Below are 19,676 nucleotides of genomic sequence, written 5' to 3'. Positions count from 1 at the left end.
TGAAATGCAGTACCATGTATATTTGTTCATCTTAAGTAAAAATTTCAAATTTCTATTAGTTTTCGGGTTTCATTGGGTTTTGACTAGGAGCCAAAACAGATAAAATGCTGAAGATCACAGGCTACAAGAGAAGTTCCTTACCATTAAAAATAGAATTTAAGTTTAGTTATTTACATTCATATTTACAGTTAATAATTAAATATGAAAATCCACTAAACATTCCTATTACATAAAAATATTGCTAAATGCTAAGCAAGATACAAAAAACAGGAGAAAATAATATAGAAAAATTGAATATTATTAAAAACAGATATGTTCAAATGTCAATGTGAAACTATATTTTGTGACATGTTAGTTTTAAACTCATGGGATGTAGTCAATTCTGCTATAATGTGCATTTTGACAATGCAAATTTGCTCCAACACGACTGATATATTAGGCAACAATGCGAGTACAGTCAGCCCTTGTATAACATGATAGTTGTGTTCCTAGAAACCCTCGTGCAATATAAACAACAGGCCCTATGGGAAAAATAGGGTTAGGTGCTGATCACCCAAGATTGGACACATATTTGTAACCAAAGCATTACCAAACACAATAAATAATCATAATAAAACACTTACACAGTTGAAAAATGTAAAGTTAATAATTTAATCATTTAAATTTAGATTCTTACCTTAAAAATGAATGAAGACAGCTTGAGAAAGTGTTGAAGCAGCAGGTTGTCATCATTATCGGAACTGGGAGGGAGGAGATGCCGATGAGGACTTTGAACAAAATGTGGTCACGCCAGAACTACAGGGCTGTGGCTCATTTTCTGTCTCTTTCTTGGGTGTTTTCATAAAAAAGACATCTAGTTTCTGTTGTTTTGCAATCTACTTTCTTTCATAAAGCAGCTGCTTATATGGCCCCAAAGCAGATCGAATTGCATGAAGTGCTCTTCTGCTTCTTTCTGCATTATAATCATTATCTTCTAGCCATTGCATACTTTTCTCAAATGAATTTAAAACTGAAGATAACTCTGAAGTAGAAAGCTGTTTTATAGTGGCGTTCAGGCATTCAGCTTCGACGTCTTCCTCATCTTCCACCTGCCCTCCAGCAACAAGTTGTTGCACTTCTTCAGTTGAAAGTTCTTCTTCACGAAACTGAAGCAACTCTTCTAAATCTTCTTCCTCCAATTCCTCAAAGCTAACCTGCTTTGCAAGTGCAACACAATGTGCTTTTAATTTAGGAAGCTCGTTTACAGGATCAAAGCCTTTAAAATCACGAATAAAATCTGGTAAAAGAGGCTGCCAAACACCTTGTAAGCAATTTTTTTGTCACTTTGATCCAAGCCTCCACAATTATGTAAATTGCATTCTTTATGTTGAATAGTTTCCAGAAGTCTTTAACTATTGTTGCATTTTTGCTCCCTGTTTCTGCTATCAGCATCTTAAATGTGCATTTTGTGTAATAGTACATAAAAGCAGAAATTACTCCTTGGTCAAGTGGCTGGATAAGAGATGTTGTGTTAGGTGGTAAAAACAGGATTTTGATGTTTGGTGACAGTTCAGCAAGGGTTGGACTTAGTGCATTGTCCAAAATAATTAAAATCTTAATCCAAATTTTTCTTTTTTCAGTAGCTTCGAAACACATCTAGTAGAAGGTCAGTGAAGATCTGCCGTCATCCACCCTCTTCTGCTATTCCTAAAGTTAACACCCAGGATAGTTCTTACGATCCCTTTTAACGCTCGTGGATTGGTTGCATGAAAAACAACAACAGGCTTCAATTTCAAGCCGCCACTTGCATTTGATCCTAACATAACAGTCAATCTATCCTTTGCAGCCTTGAAGCCTGGAGCTCATGCTTCCTCTCTTGAGATATACGTTCGTGATGGCATTTTTTTCCAATACAATTCGGTTTCATCAGTGTTGAAAATTTTGGCCCAGTGTATAGCCCTCTTCCTCAATTAGTTTTTTCAGTATCGGCAGAAATGCCTTTGCTGCTACTTCTGCACTCGCAGCTTCACCTGATAATTTCACATTATGGAAAGCGTGATGTTTTCTGAAATTACTGAACCAGCCACTACTGGCAGTAAAGGGAGGCACTTCTTGAGGGTTTTCAGCTTTATTTCTGAGGTCTTCAAATATTGCCAATGCCTTTGCTTTTATCATAAGCAAATTTGTTCCTAATCTCTTCTTCGTTTGATCTTCTATCCAAATAGATAAAAGACATTCCATCTCTTCCAATTCTTTGTGTCTTGATCTAATTGATTTTGTTACACTTTGTGTTGTTCCTGCTACGAAAGTTGCTTTTATTTTTTCTGCATTCTTTCTAATTGTTCTCAGCGTTCCTTCATTTAGGCCTGTAGCATGCACAATATCGCATCTTCTTTCATTCCACTCAAAGCATTTCACAATTTCATATTTTTCTTCCATCGATATTGCTATTTTTTTTTTTTTTTTTCTCTGAAGTATTTTCACCAGAACGCTTCCCTTTCACACTTTTTTCATGTACTTTTACTCATTATTTTGAGAATAGAGCACAAGTATAAAAAGGACAAAAATGAGGAGGCAAGCTTGATATACATAAACACACAGTGAACAAGTAGCAACTGAATAACTAATGCAGTAAAGGCGGAAACACACTATTCTCACATATTACATGCTTATGTTTTACTAAAGCACATTTCTAAGGTCACTACCATAAAACAATAAAAACAATTTGCAGTTTCCGGTTTATTGGGGGTTCCTGCTAGTGGAGTCTGTTATAAATGGGTAGTAAAACTCGATCTAATTACATTTGCGATAACACAGATAGCTGGAATTCTGTGGGTTTTTATGTTAATATGAGAAATGTGCTTCCCCTTCCACGAAATCATAAAAACAAATTTTCAGAATCTACTCTTCATTCCTACTGTGTTGTGTTCAGTTGGGGTGATTCTGTCGCGTTCGACTACCATTTCTTGTAAACACAAGGGGAATCGTGCATAAGCGAATTACGTTCGTGTTATATGCGATATAGTTCCCCTATTTATAAATCGTGTGGTGTAAACACGTGTTATACGAGGACTGACTGTATAACGTGATTTTCACGTTGGCTGGTGTGATTTCATCCGAGTAACACCAGGTGAACGCAAAATCCAGCATCAAGCTGAACGTACCGACCTGTGCAGCAATACATACAAGTTAATGAAGCTTAAATAATGTCAAATGCGTAAGAGCTATATTTCCCATTTACTGGAGTTGCACTGGTTGGAGACACACTGCTGTCATTTGCTGTAGTCACAAGATAACAGGTGATATTGTAAGCTGACTCATGTTTTCAGGAACTCACATTTTTCAGTTCAAACAGAAATTTCGTGAGGATTGATAGCATGAGTAGAGTAGTACATTTTCTGAGGTCACTAAAAAAACAATAAAAACAATTTGCAGTTCCCAGTTTATTTGAATTTTCTGTTAGTGCATCTGTGTGGGTAGCACAGTGGTATCGTCACCATCCTTGATGACGCAAAGAACTTTAGTGGGATTTTTCTCACTCCGTGGCTGAGTTAATTGGTCTCAGGTGTAGACATCAAGGTTTCCACCCCCAGGAACTGGGGGTTTTTTCGTCTAGCAAAATAGGCAAATCGACCAGAGAACACATGCAATTTACAGACAAAAATATGGGTTTATGTAATCAATTATGGGTAACCCTAATATAATAATTTGATTTTTTTCTGTTAGTGCAATCTAATTATACACGGGTAGTAAACTCAATCTAACTGCATTTACGATAAAACCGATCGCTGGAATTCTGTGGATTTTTACATTATTATGGCGAAATATGTTTCCCCTTCCATGAAATCTTCAATCATATAAAAAACATAAATAAATTTTTAGAATCTTCTCTTCATTCCTATTTTTTAAGCTTCTTATTTTTAATGGGTGAAATTGTTACTGCGCATCTCACTTGTGCAATTTGTGCATGCTGCGTTCGTTGTTATTGATTGCTTATCTTTTTAACTATTTTAAATTTTACAATCCAAAAAAGTCAGTGAACAGAAATATCAATTAGTATGTATATATTACAGTTCTATATTTACTGTAATATTTATTTATTTATTTGAAATTTAAGATGTTTAAACCTGTCTTGGTAATTTTATTGGGTTTATAACTTTTTTTTAGTGTTTTACTTACCACATTGAACATTTTTTTTTTTTTTTTGAGTGCTCTGCCCTATCCCCATTTTTCCCATAAGCCCTGTTGTTTTTAATACGCAAAATACCATAACACGGAGATTTTTAGGAACACATGTACCGCATTATAGCAGAATTGACTTTATAACACTTGAAGGGTGCTTACATGGCTATGGGCCACACATTGTGAAGGAGTGGGCAGCATACTACCCATAGGTTGTACACTCTGGCTGTACTGGAATGATGGCCCTGGTTTTGAGAAATAAGCATATATGGGAAAATTTGTCACTGAATATCAAAAATAACATTACCCTATGTAAAATATGAATTCGATATGTTCCCTTTCCTGGATCTGGTTCTCCATCATGAACTATGTTGGCAATCAAGTCATATATACATTTTGGATGTTTATCTCTCACATCAGAATGTAGTAAATCTGTCATATCAACATTCCTTAAACAAAGAATTATGAAATGTACTGAGAATAAATACCAGATAAATTTAAAACAAAATAAACTAAAATATAAGCATCATCACTATTCAGATTTATTCAATTTTTAACATTATGACCAAATCAGTGCTTTTTTAATGTATCCTAACATTAAACACAAAAGCACTTCACAAAGTAAATAAAAATAAAAAAATAAAAAAAATTTAAATTTCTTTGCATTCTTAAAATATTTTTTATCAAATCAGAATTTGATCAATATTTGATATAGACTATGGCTTAAAGAGTATTTTGAAAAAACAATTCCCCATTTGATTAACTGAAATTTAAACATTTTACCTGTCTATATAAGGTGCCTTAATTCAAAATACACCAATAAAAACTCATTCTCAGAATCTACTCTTCAGAATCTACTTAAAAAAAGTTTGAGTGTATTTTTGTCTTGAATAATCTGAAGAATACAAGTCTTAGAGTACATAGAATACAATTCAATAATACACATACTGGGTCTTAGAGGGGAACACACATTCTGTGTGTTATCAGACACTCAGTCTAAAACACTGATGGATCCAATATCTTTCTATTTCAGAAGATTTAGGAGAAGTCCGGTTGGCCTGCCTCCCTAAAATCCACTCATGCACACCTTCTCAATGGTAAGTCCTGTTACGCCACTTAGGTGGCAACGAACGTGTAGAGTGGTTCTCTTCAAGACGCCTGGTCAGCGTGAAGGGGAAAAGACCAAACCCTCCAGCACATGACATTAAGATGAAACAAATGGCACTCAGTCCCCAGCGACTTTCACTTCCCCTCTTATGGCAGCGAGAGGAACAGAGTAGAAGCAGAGGGTGCTAAGAATCTCTGGGTACGACTAGGCTGCCATGCATGGAAACTGAACTTTGCCTGTTATAATGTAAGATCACTCATCGGTGAAGACAGGATATTAGAGCTGAAAAAGGAATTAGAAACTGTGAATTGGAATATCATCGGTTTGGCTGAAATAAGAAGAAATGAATCACTTATAAGTTTATCAAGTGGAAATCTGCTGTACACCAATGGAAACAGTGAAAGGAGTGAAGGTGGAGTTGGGTTTCTGGTCCATAAAGATTTTAAAAACAACATTTTGGAATTCAAAAGGACATCACCAAGGGTGTCAAGACTAATACTCAAGATTTCTACGAGGTACAAGCTAAACATTATAATGATTTATGCACCAACATCGACCCATGATGATGAAGAAATGTACACCGAAATTGAGAGTCATCTAGATGAGCAGAAAACTTACTACACTATCATTATGGGGGGCTTCAATGCTAAGGTTGGAAAGAGATAAAACAGTGCAGAAAGGGGAATTATAGGAAATTTTGGAATTGGTGAAATACTTGTGGAATTTGCAGAATCTCGAGGAATGTCAGTAATGAACACTTTTTTCAAGAAAAGGGTGAACAGAAAGTGGACATGGAAGAGCCCAAATGGATTAACAACTAATGAAATCGACTTCATTCTCACTAACAGGAGATATATCACGAATAATGTTACCATCCTGAACAAGGTAAATGTTGGAAGTGATCACAGAATGGTAAGATGCACACTTGATATAGATGTAAGAAAAGAAAGGAAAAAACTGACTCGAGTAAATAATACAAAGGTCTTTGAGATAACAGAAGAGGAGAAAAAGCATTATGTACTGGAACGTAAGAACAAGTTTCAGCTTCTGCAGACTGCTCAGGACCAAGATATCGATGAGGAATATTACAACTTTCTGAAAGTGATAAAGCCCAAGACACCTACAGGTAAAAAGAAATCCAAAGAAGAAAAAATTAGTCAAGAAACACTTGTCATGATGAACTTAAGACTACAAAAGAAGAGCAAGAAAAACACTGACAAGGCAAAAATTGAGTATACTGAGTTATGCAAAGCCATTAATTAATAAGAGACTTAGAGAGGACATAAGAAAATTTAACACAAGAAAAGTAGAACAAGCATTAAGAGAAAACAAAGGATTTAAATCAGCAGCCATAAGCAATAATACAGAAAGACAAATGATACTGAAACTGAAGAATAGCAATGGCGTACTTACAAATAGCAGAGAAGATATAATTCAAATAGCAGAACACTACTATAGAGAATTATACAAGGAGCGAGGGAATGATGCCAGCAGTGGGGAAGATGGATCTCAAATTAGTAACTCATATGACATAACCGATATCCTTCCTGATGAGATAGAACATGCTTTGAAGAAAATGAAGAATCAGAAAGCCCTGGGGGAAGATGATGTCACCGTAGAGTTGTTAAAATTGGGAGGATGAGACATGACAAAAACTGGCAAGACTCTTCACAAAATGCATTAAGGAGTGGAATAATGCAATCATAGATTTGCTGAATAAGAAAGGAGATACATCTGAAATTGGACATTATAGACCAATTAGCTGGTTATCCCACATCTACAAGTTGTTCACAAGGGTCATTACTAACAGATTAGAAAGAATACTTGATGAGAATCAACCGAAAGAGCAAGCTGGCTTTAGGATAGGATTCTCAACTATGGATCACCTTCACGTAATATCACAGATAATGGAGAAAGCAAATGAATATAAAACACCATTATGCCTGGCATTTATGGATTATGATAAGGCATTTGACTCCATACAGCATAAGGCAATTTTTCGGGCACTGGAAAGTCAAGGCATAGATACCACATATATTATGATTTTGAAGAAAATATATGAGAATGCTACCTCCTTTATTAGACTAGACAAAGACAGTAGTAAATTTAAAATTGAGAAAGGAGTTCGACAAGGAGACACAATATCTCCGAAGCTGTTTACTGCTGCCCTTGAGGAAGCTTTCAGAAGATTACTGGTCGCAGAAAGGAGTCAATGTGAACGGAGACTACCTAAACCATTTACGATTTGCAGATGACATTGTGGTCATAAGCCACGATCCCAAAGAATTAGAGGAAAATCTAAATCAGTTATGCACAGTTAGTAAGGATTTTGGACTACAGATGAATATGGTTAAAACAAAAGTAACAATGAACAAGTATGCCACAGAAAGGGATATAATCATTGAAGGAGCAGTAATTGAAAAGCTGGAGTCATATACTTATCTGGGACAAGCCATTAGCTGTAATAATGATAAATGGCTGGAAGTCAAGAGAAGAATAAATTTTGGATGGATAGCATTCAGGAAATATGGTCACATACTGAAGGGCAATATCCCAATTTGTCTGAAACGTAAAATAACCATGACTTATGGAAGTGAAACTTGGGCACTCACCAAAAGAATGGAAGAGAAGCTGAGAACTACACAGCGAAGAATGGAACAAATTATATTGGGAATCAGACTGTTTGATAAGAAGAGAAACACATGGATTAGGCAGAAAACTCAAATACAGGACATTCTTATCAAAACAAAAGAACTAAAATGGTCTTGGGCAGGACACACAGCTCGAAGACATGATGACAGATGGACTAAGAAAATAATAGAATGGTACCCAAGAGAAGCTAGAAGAAAACCTGGAAGACAGCAATGGAGATGGACAGATGAAATTTGTGAGTTTGTGGGTAGTAAATGGATGGCCATTGCACAAAACAGAAGGAACTGGTAAGTTGCTGGAGAGGCCTTCATCTTGCAGTGGATTGAAAATGGCTGATGATGATGAATACATCATTACCAGCCATGCATATAGTAAAATTCCATTATGACAAAAATGTTTACAGAATAATCTCCCTTGTTCTCAGTGCTTCGTAAATAGTCTTAACAAAATTGTTCTGAATAAAAAGTCATTATAACAAATTATTTTCAGTCTACATATGCATAAAATGCATTGGGTTTACAACAAAAGAAGTGTTATGTGAAAATTATAAAATGGCACTATGTACATATTGTAAATATAACTATGGGAGGATTCCCTTGAACAAAAAATATGGATGTTTTAAAATATGTGCAAAAGAATACATATTTATACTCTAATATGTTGCCATATTTTTAAATGATCACTGCTCAAATTCAGTGTTTTCCTTCTCTTATTTCTTTGTTTTATCCCTTCTTGCAGATGTAGTGTTACAGCATGCCAGCACCTTAAAAAATTCTTTCCCTCAGGAAATGTTCTAATAAACAATTCACTCAACAGTATTAAACACAGAATTTGTATCTCAAAATAACAAGCCCACATACAAAAGATAAAAATCTGTGATTTTCTGTACCTTCCTAAATATTGACTCCCTCCCAGAGTTACTGCATAAGTGAACTAAGCAGGTATACATTCCACCATGGAGAACCTGACAGGTACTGGCACTATGAAACTTGGAATTGTGTTTTTCTAGTCTGTAGAGAAAGAACTGAACCAAGGTTCAGTTCTTTCCCCCACTCTTTTCCTCTTCTATATTAATGACCTTCTTCCATTGACTGGAAATCCTATCCATAGTTTTGACAATGATAGCACATTGCATTCCACTTTCCATTCTGAGAAACCTTGTCCTGCTCAATCAGCCTCAACTTCTCGAAAATCTGCTACCAACTCCTTAAATGCCAATCTTCAGGTATTTCTCCAGTGGGGCAAAGACAACTTAGTTGATTTCAACCCTTCTAAAACTCAGTCTTGTCTTATTTCTCGCAAAAAAGGATTCTTCTGCTCCTATGCTTATCTTTAGTGACACTCTGATTTCTAGGCAAAATTATATATCTCTTTTGGGGATTATCCTGACTTCTAATCTCTCTTGGCACAAGCACATTACAAATATTGCTTCCTCTGCATCTAAAAAACTTGGTTTTCTCTTTCGCTCTCGGCGTGTGTTACTTTTCTTCCAAACAGCTGCTCACTCTGTAAAAATCGCAAATCCGCCCTGCCATGGAATATTGTTCTCACATCTGGGGTGGTGCCACCAAAAACTCTCTCAGGTTTCTTGATTCCATTCAGAAGAGGGCAGTTAGGTTAATTAATGATTCATCTCTAACAGAGTCTCTCTACTCGTTGTCTTATAGAGACTTACTGTTTCTGCTGCATGCCTCTTTTACAGATACTTCCATGGACACTGTTCTTCTGAATTGGCTTCTATAATTCCCGCTCTCTATTTCAAAACAGTCTGAACACGTGCCGCCACCAACCAACATCCATTTACTGTCCAACTTCAAACTCACAGAACCAACTTTTCATCTTCCTCATTTATTCATTGAACTGCTGTTTTCTGGAACAACCTTCCTTCATACGTATTTCCTGAAAATTACAATCTACAGAAGTTCAAGTCCAATGTCAACAAATATCTTCTTTTGTCTTCTCAACTTCCAACCCAAGCACGGTACTAAGTACTATAGGTTCTAATACCTCTCGTGTTTGGGGTTTCCATAAAAAAAAAAAAAAAAAAAAGTGTCAGCGTTGCAAATGAGACATTTTTGAAAGATTCAATGTTATTTTTGAATAATAAACACAAAGACATGGAAAGAGAGTTCAACTTGGGATAAAAACAAATGTATAGGATACAAATTCTGATGCGAGGAACATACCAATTGGTATGCTCTGTAAGAAGAACCTGTAATCTACTGGAAAATGTGTTTCTTTAGTTGCAATTCAGAAACAGGCACTTACCAAAGACGATTAATAAAATTGGGAACTTATCAAGGACTCTGAATTTAGGTGATGCACACCTGATTCAGGGCCTGAGAACGAAGAATCAGTACATACTGCTCTAGTTCAAGAGAATCTTTTTTTTTTTTTGTTGTTGGAGAACTCAATTGTTAGGAAAACAAGTGGCATTTTTTGTATTAAGGATAGGTTGACTACACCTGGGAGTGGTGTCTGCTAGGTGCAAAAATGAATGATATGACCAACAGATTACAGCATCAGGGAGAAAAAAAAAAAGTTTTGTAATTGTGTCATGGTATCCAATCAGATTGGTCAGACAAAATCACCCCTTAACAAACCAAGGCAGTGACTGCAGTATAATTGCATTCCTGACTAGATGGTCCTACATTATTTCTTGAATCAGTGATTATTTTTCCAGGCACAGAAATCAAACTAACAGGTTGGTAATTATTTATGTCACCCTTTGATTCCCTTTGTGTAGAATAGTCTGAGAGTACAAACTGAGGTTGAAGAATTTTGAGCTTCTGTATCAAATAAATTTTTGTAACATTTTGCCATTTTACTGACCTAATTAGGACATTAAATGATATTCTATACATAGCTTTATAATCCTAGTCATGTTTGTTAGTTTATTTTTAAATTTAGCTACAGATTTTGTATGTTACAAATTAATATACATAGAACTTTTCTATCAGTGATTCGGCCTGAATACCGTATCTTGCAACTTGTACTGTAGTGCATGGTAGGAGAATTCTAGTGTTTTAATTGTTGTAAATAGATATCCAGAAACTTTGAATAATGTAGGGTATTTAATAGATAATTTTATTATCTATTATAATTAACTTAAAACTTTACAAGTGTAATGGTACAGCATATAATTTAATGTATTGTTGCTCCATATCCAGTGCATAGTGTTATTTAAGTATATTAGTTTAGTGTAGTATTCTCAATTAAATGGAACTGAATTTGAATGGCAATCATGCCTCAGACCAAAGCAGCAAAGCAAAGCAAAGAGCTCAAAGTAGCAGAAGTGCTGTAGCTTGGGGAGTGCATTTAAGTGAGCTTCCATCCTAAAGTCACCTCCTGCGTCTTCACCCATATGTGACTCAGTTCTCATTCGTATTTCTGTTTCTTCTACAATCAGTAGGTTTAAACAAAAAATACAAGACTAACTGGCCAACTCAAATCACAAGACATTTATCTCAACCATTTGGCCTTGAGGTGGAGATGGGACTATTACACCCCCACCATGAGTTACCGTCCCCACCACGAGGAGGTAGGTCACTTTCTACTACCAACTAGGCATCGCCCTACATCTATTATAAGTGCATTTTGCAAACTCAATAAAATAACTAAAGTTATTACAATTTTAAAACAACTCAACCAAGTTATTTTCAGTGAGAGCGAGCGTCCCTCGCCCCAGTCTTGCTCTGAAGTCCTCATAAATAGGACACTGGAGCAGAATGTGAAGGCCCGTCTCTGGCACTCTGCAAGCACATAGCTACATCGGGGACAACCCCAACCAAAACAACCTTGACTTCAGACCACGTCCAGTGAGAACAGCACTAGCTGCAAGCCCAAACTGGAGCCAGGAACGTCCTTCCCGGCTCACTACATAAACCGAAGGAAAAAAGGCATATAAATGCCGACCCTTCTCAGAATTGGTCCATTGCAATTGCCAGGTGGCCTCCAATTCATCACTGATTCACCTTTGTTCAACTGGTAAATTGAGCACAGCAGCAGCCTGCCCCACCGGGCACATCCTAACACCAAAAACTTGCCTGGAGATTCCCCTCTTAAGGGCATATAGCAGAGCATACTGTGCTACAACCAACTCAACTAGCATCTTTCCAGCAAGAATACATAATGCATCCATGGCCACAGTTCTGAAAGTCCAGGTAATCCCCAGGAGAGCAAACCTCTGCACAGAAGACAAGATCCTGTGGACATGCGAATGTTCAATTGACCCTCCCCACAAGCCCCAACCGCGTAAGTCAGTATTGGGATAAAGATGTTATCATGAAGGAGGTGGAGGGTGCCCCCCTTTATACCCCAATCCATGCGTGTCACACGCTGGAGCTAAGCATACAAACGTTTCAATTTGTCTAGCAAATATGCAGCATACGCCACAAAGGTAAATCACTCACCCAGGTACATAAGTTTCTTAACCACTCTAAAAGAGAAATCTCCAGAGTGGCAAACCAGTGGTCTGGTCCAACCGAGGCATCCGCTCAGAAGGAGTCACCTTCCAATCCGACCCCTCTTCTCCCTATTTAACTCCTAGTCTTCACCCCCCTTCCCAACACTTTCTCTTGTCCAAATTTAAATTACATCACATGTCCAAATTTAAATTACATCAAATTTTGCCCGACCTTTTAGGATCTAGAAATAGTCCTTTCAGCGTAAAACCCCATGCAGCGCTTTCTAAATGCAATTTTACCTAAATCAACCGATGGCTCCAACCTTTATTTTAGGTCTAGCCACAGAAATCCCAGGAAAGTAAGTGACAGGACCTGCCAGAGTATTAGTCTCTTGGTACACCTGGTCAGCATCCTCGTCGTTAGGTATGGTAACACCAGGTCCCACTCCCGGCGGCCAACAGGCCGGATGAACAATGGGCACAATAAACTACATACCACATGACCCATACATTATTTTTTAAACCTCTGGCATAGACAGAGTACTGTCACTCAATACATAGAACATACACAGAGATGGGAGAAATCCCCGAAGTAGCCTGACCCTCAACATACCTATACCACCATCGTGGACATCACCTCACCACCATAGATTTTCTCGATGATAAGCTTATAAATTGGAGACCAAGGGTCAGTGGATCTCCTCCCCTAAACAAAATTCTTCCATGAAGCATTCTTAAACATCATTATTTTCTTGGTATACAAATTTCTTTTATCCTGATGTTGTCTCTTTAGTTCACTCACAGTTCTAGAGGAAAAGTTGTTTCTTCTCTCCTTTTGATATTTTTTACGTGCACTCTGCATCTCATATCTCAAACGGCTCTGGAGTCCACCAAGAATTGACCTCTGAGGTCAATGCTTCTTCCGAAGACACACCCCACTCACATAACTAAGCACATTGATAACAAAATTGGCTTTCTCTGTTGTAGACAGATCATGCCAATATTGACACCGATCCATTGAGGACTGCTACAGAGTGAGAAACCTCACCCAATCTGTATCACGTCTCGAGAGCCTACCAGTCTCATTCCAATATCTCATTGGAAACTCAGTAATAATACTGTAGGTGATCACTGGTCGTTAAGCGCTCATGCACTCTCCAACCTTCAACCCATCTCAAAATCTTGATCTTGAACACATTGTGACATCAATAAAGGACTCCCCAATCAAAGCAGTTGTCCCCAATCACAGGGTCGGCAGTTGCTCCGGTTCATTAAGCACAACCATCTCTGAGGTAGCCAGAATGGTTGTGCTTAATGTCCTCTTTCATCAGAGCCCTGGCCACCCCAAGGAATAGACCCGGCTTGGATTGGTTTTGATTTTATTGGGGCATTAGCTACTAAGGCTATAATGCGCCAAGACCAGGTCATTTATAAAAAAAATTTAAACTTTCAGTGACCTAATTAGTTAGGTCACTATGTCAAAAGGTATAACAAATATAAAAAAGAAAAATGTAAATTTTATATACAAGTAAAAATATTTATTGATTTTAAAAAGCTAAAAACAGCAGACACATTGTCATTGTCAGATAAAATCTGACTGAGTGTATACGGCTCAGTCAGATGGTTAAAAGCGGTAAAACGGATATTGCTAAAATCTGGACAATCAATTAAAATGTGTCTAATTGATAAAATTGTGCCACAGGACTCACACATAGGAGGGTCATCAGCCCTCAGCAAAAAAGAATGTGTCAAATGACTATGTCCTATGCGGGTCCGGGCAAGAACAACTTCCTCCTTACGATTCCTGCGCAGACTAGACTGCCACAGTTCAATTACAGGCTTTATACGATATAATTTATTCGCAGTCTGTCTATTCCATGAATCCTGCCATTGGGAGTGTATTTTCTCGTGTATTATTTGCCTGTAGTCTGTATAGGGGACTGACAGGCACCAATTATTATTGGGAATTGCTGATTTGGCTGCGGTGTCAGCCAAATCATTTCCCCTAATCCCAATGTGGCTGGGAATCCAGCAGAAGTGGATATCATATTCATGTTCACGAAGGAAGTGAATCTTCTGCTGAATGCTAGACAGAACTGGATGAGAATTACATCTCATGGTTATTAAAGCCTGTAACACGCTGAGAGAGTCGGAATATAAAATGAACCATTTGTATTGGCATTCACTAATGTGATCCAAGGCTAACTCTATAGCGTGCAGCTCTGCAGTAAAAATGCTGCATTCAGACGGAATCTGCTCCGATGTAGTGGTGTCTGTAAAGACAGCAGCAGATCCCACATGTGAATCCGACTTTGAGCCGTCTGTGTAAACTGGCGCGAAGTCAGAATGTTCAGCTCGGTGTGCTGAATAAAGCTGCAGGCAGACCGATGATGGAGTGTCCGACTTTCCCCAATTTCTAAGGGACAAGTCACATGCCGGGACATGAGCATGCCAGGGTGGAAGGGGTTGCTTTGGTGTTTGGGCAACCTTGTCTACCTTGATATTAAGTTCTTTGAGTAGCCCTTGGAGACGAATACCAAAAGGACGATTGGCAGTCTTACGGGTATTGTACAAATCTTCCCATCGTGGCTCAAAAACGAATGGCCACGTTGGATGGTCTGGCAGGGATTTCAGTTTTAAAGCGTACTTTAAAGACAACTGCTTATGTCGAAGCGATAACGGTGGTTTGTTTGCTTCGACGTATAAACTCTGGACAGGAGATGTTCTATATGCTCCAGTAGCGATACGGAGAGCCTGATGATGGACAGGGTCCAGCCATCGAAGGGCGCTGTCTCTGGCTGAAGAATATACCTGGGACCCATAATCTAATTTGGATCGCACAAGTGCACGGTAAAGCTGTAGAAGGGTGCATCGGTCTGCACCCCCATGATGTAGAGGAGAGCGAGCGGAGAATATTAAGGCCTCTTGTGCACTTTGTGCGGAGCTGATGGATATGATCCAGAAAGATCAGCTTTTTGTCAAATCTGAGTCACAAGAATTTTGTGTCCACTGCTACTGGAATAGCATTTTGTCTGAGTCTTAATTCAGGTTCAGGATGAAGATTACGCTTACGACAAAAGTGTACGCAAACGGTCTTCTCCGGCGAGAACCTGCCATTTGCAAGTACCCAGGAGTTGAGGCGATCAATGGATTTCTGCAGTTGTCTTTCAATAACCCTCATGTTGCATGACTGACAAAGTATGCTAAAGTCATCAACATAGAGGGCACCGTTTACAGTTGGAGGAAGTTGTTCTGTGATGGAATTTACTTTGATGGCAAAAAGCGTGACACTTAATACTGATCATTGTGGTACTCCCTCCTCTTGGCTGAAGGGACGAGAGAGTGAGGATCCCACACGAACTTGGAAAGATCGATTGGCTAAAAAGTTTTTAATAAAAATAGGGAGTTTCCCCCCTAAGACCAAGGCTATGCAGATCTTTTAAGATGCCAAATCTCCAAGTTGTGTCATACGCTTTCTCCATATCAAAGAACACCGACACCAAGTGTTCGCATTTTAGGAAAGCATCCAGGATGGATGTTTCCAGTCTAATAAGATGGTCCAAAGTGGACCGGTTCCTTCGGAAGCCACACTGTGTGTTGGAGAGAAGGTCATTTGTTTCTAAGTACCACATTAAACGAGAATTAATCATTCTCTCCAGGATTTTGCATAAACAGCTAGTCAGAGCAATAGGACGATAATTGGTAGTGAATTTTGGATCCTTTCCTGGCTTGGCAAAGGCAAGAACGATTGCCTTGCACCAGGAATCTGGAAACTGCCCTTCAATAAAGATTCTGTTATATAGAAAGAGCAGATAATCCATAGATTTTGGTGAAAGATGTTTAATCATTTCATAATGGATGCCATCTGGTCCAACAGCACTTGCTCTGGAAAGAGCGAGGGCTCTTTTCAGTTCCTGCATAGTGAATGCCCCGTTGTAGGGAAAGATGCTCTTAGACTTAAAATTAAGTGCTTGTTTTTCCAGTTTATGTTTCAGCACCAGGAACTCTGGGGAATACGATGATGTTGCAGAGATGTTAGAGAATGTTTCCCCAAGAGAATTGGCTATTGCAGTTGGATCTGCAATAGTGCATCCATTATAATCTAGGATTGAAGAACGGTGGGATGTATAATTTCCCTTCATTTTCTGGATTTTATCCCAGACTACCTTAGAGTTGGTAGACTGGTTAATAGATGATGTAAAATGGATCCACGATTCCTTTTGACTCTGACGGCGGATATAGCGTGCTTTGGCTCGTGCACATTTAAAGGCTATAAGGTTGGTCGTGGTAGGATATCGGCGGAATATCCCCCACGCTTTGTTTTGAGCCTTTTTTGCTGCTGTGCATTGGGAGTTCCACCAAGGTTTGGGAAATGGTGGAAACCGGGTAGATGTTTTTGGAACAGTATTCGCAGCTTCTTGGACGATAATTTCTGTGATGTACGTTACTGCATCATTGATCGGCTCCTGACTGACCGCACTGAGGTCAAAATTTGCCTGATGTTGGAAGGCAGTCCAGTCAGCCTTATCAATCTTCCACCGTGGTAACCTGAAGGGAAGACATGGGCTCCCACTGTGTAACAAGGCTATCACAGGGAAGTGATCACTTCCATATGGATTCTCCTCCACTTCCCAAGTGAGTGAAGGGAATAGAGAAGGGGAGCAGATAGAAAGATCAATGACAGAAAAGGTATGGGTAGGCATGTGGAAGGAGGTATTTGTTCCAATATTTAGAAGGGAAAGGTCATTGTCATTGAGCATATGCTCTATGACTCGGCCCCTTCCATTAATGTTAGCACTACCCCACAGGGTGTTATGTCCATTAAAATCCCCGAGAAGTAAGAAAGGGGGAGGCAACTACGTTACGAGATCATCAAGGTCTTGCTGGGAGATGTCAGTCCCAGGTGGCAAATAAATAGAGCACACGGTTAATAAAAATCCCACTGTAAGGCGAACTGCAACAGCCTCTATGCTGGTTGTAATTAGCAAGGGCTGAACTGGGGTCTGATTACCCACAAGGATAGCCACTCCTCCATGAGCAGGACCATCCGCAACTCTATCCTTACAAAAAATTGTGATGTTATGCACGGTGGGATCATCATTTGCCTTTAGATGAGTCTCCTGCAAACAAAAGCAAACTGGCTCGTGCTTTTGCAGGAGGGCCTTGATGTCATCAGTATTTCGCCAGAATCCACGACAATTCCATTGTAGGAATTTAGCCATTACTTTGGCTTGGTGGGTCCATCAGGCGGCTTCCGAGGTGCTGAGGGCTTACTTTTATCAGTCTTGGCGTTATCTTTTTTGGGGAAGAATGGACGCTGTCCCGTGTCCATTTCTTCCTCCGCAAAGAGTTCCAAGACTGATTCATCCTGTACCTCCTTGTCCTGTACATCCATTGTTTCTGTTATTACTGTTGGCTCTTTACCACTTGGTTTTGGTAGTGGTGGAGCATTAGGAGGTACGGATATAGGAGTGGCAGCTGACTGCGTTTTTTTGGTAGGCTTTTGTGAACTCAATAAATAGCAGGCAATCGGTGTGAATGACTCTCTTGGTGGTACAGTCATCTCAGTTTGTGTACCGATAGTGCATTTTGAAGAAACCTTCTGGGCATATGAAGGCTTCCCGCTATTTATTGGTTGAATGCGTTTTCTAGCCTCTGGGTAGGAGATATTCAGCTCTGTTTTCAATTTTTGGATCTCTTTTTCATCCTTCCACCGCTGGCATGCTCTGGAGTAGGCAGGATGATCTTGTTGGCAATTTACACAGATCGATTTAGAAGCTGAACATTCCTTGCTCTCGTGGTCTTTCGCACCACATCGAGCATAGGCAGGGTTACCACGACAAGCCGTTTGTGAGTGGCCGTATTTTTGGCATTTAAAACACCTCAGTGGGTTTGGAATATAGATCCTCACTGGGCAGTTTAAATACCCTGCCTTGATGGAACTAGGAGGCCGTGGGGTGTTAAATGTTAGGATGAGAACTCGGGTAGGGACGAGATTCCCTTCCTTCCGCATTGATATTCTCTTGACAGCTGTCACTCCTTGGTCTTTTAGTTCAGAGCAGATCTCTTCTTCAGAGACATGAAGATCCCACTCTGAAATGACAACGCGTGAAGAGTTCAAAGTTTTGTGGGGTGTTACATTGATCGGTATTCCCCCTATGGATGTCGCGTTCAATATTCTTTCTGCTTGCTTTGTATTTAAAGCTTGGATTAAAAGATCGCCAGAACGCAGCCGTTTTACAGATTTTGGTGATCCTGCCAACCCTTTTAATCCTTTCTGGATAAAGAAGGGTGACATCTTCCCAATTGACTGCTCTCCGGTAGAATGAAGAATGAGGAAAAGCGGTGTTATAGATGGTGTTTTTTCCTCTGTTCTGGCTCTTCTTGCAGAAATGCTCTCACTCTCATCTGATCGATTAGGTAGGGGCCTTGCTGGGGGCCCCAGAAGAAATTGGATTTAAATTACTCATATGAGTAAAGAGAAAGTGTCTGATGCTTAAGTACCTCACCCACCACGGAGCCCTAAGAGGGGACGCCCACTCGTGAACTAGCAGGTACTGCGTACACGAATGGGACGCCGAGTTTGCTTAGGAGCACCATACCCACGTTGCCAATAAGTCTTTATCCCGTCCAGGACCATAGGGAGGGAGACTTATTGGAACGCAGTTGACCCTAGCCGTAAAATACCACCCGCCGATTGATCCCAGTCGGGCCGGTCCGGGACCTCCCGTCTTGTCGAAGCAGGGGCCAAAGTGGTATATTAAGGCTGGGCCCCTCAACCACCAGGATCCCCCTTTCCGAAATCCACAAGTCGCGGCGCATGGCTGCACACGCCGGATTTCTAAGATGTAACCCTGGAACCAAGGTATGGGCGTTAGATCCCAGTGATGCTAGTCTGGAAGTCCAGCAGCATCACTGGGAGGTCCCCTCACCACGTACAGGTGCCCACGTCGAGGGGGGTAGACCCGGCAGTCGCATCCATACCAATTATTAAGTAAGCCTGACCCAGTGTGTGCACAACCTGTGCAAGATATTGATTAAAAACTTCCATGTACTCTGATGATCTACAATACAAGGATACAAAATATACCCTCCCAATTACCCCAATTACTTCCAACACACACCACGTGCCGTGCACAGTGAAAAGATCACAGTTACCATCAGGTCTGAATCAGCTATTATTATTGCTGAAGATGGGGAATGAGGAGCAGCCACCACTCGGTATCTATTTTGGTAACCTACCACCTTATTATTGAGTACATAGGCCTCCTGCAGTAACACCAGATCGACTCCCTTCTCCTCTGTGAGATGTGCCAACTGCGAGGCTACGTTCATAGCTCGCTGACCATT

At 39.5% G+C, this 19,676-nt stretch overlaps 1 protein-coding gene across 3 annotated transcripts in view; it reads right to left on the bottom strand.

Annotated features, from left to right (window-relative positions):
• Positions 1 to 19,676, bottom strand: part of Usp39 (ubiquitin specific protease 39) — a 324,799-nt gene that overhangs the window by 26,126 nt on the left and 278,997 nt on the right. For all 3 annotated transcript variants that reach the window (XM_090370604.1, XM_090370607.1, XM_090370606.1), the window contains one exon: positions 4,469 to 4,610. In XM_090370604.1, coding sequence (XP_090226730.1) covers positions 4,469 to 4,610 — 142 coding nt within the window. The remainder of the gene's footprint in view (positions 1 to 4,468; positions 4,611 to 19,676) is intronic.

This window comes from Mastigoproctus giganteus, chromosome 3 (assembly GCF_048544385.1).
Source record: "Mastigoproctus giganteus isolate SK-2022 chromosome 3, ASM4854438v1, whole genome shotgun sequence".
In the NCBI taxonomy this organism is placed as follows: domain Eukaryota; kingdom Metazoa; phylum Arthropoda; class Arachnida; order Uropygi; family Thelyphonidae; genus Mastigoproctus; species Mastigoproctus giganteus.
The sequence above is the reverse complement of the archived record's forward strand: the minus strand, read 5'-3'. Positions and strand labels throughout refer to the sequence as shown.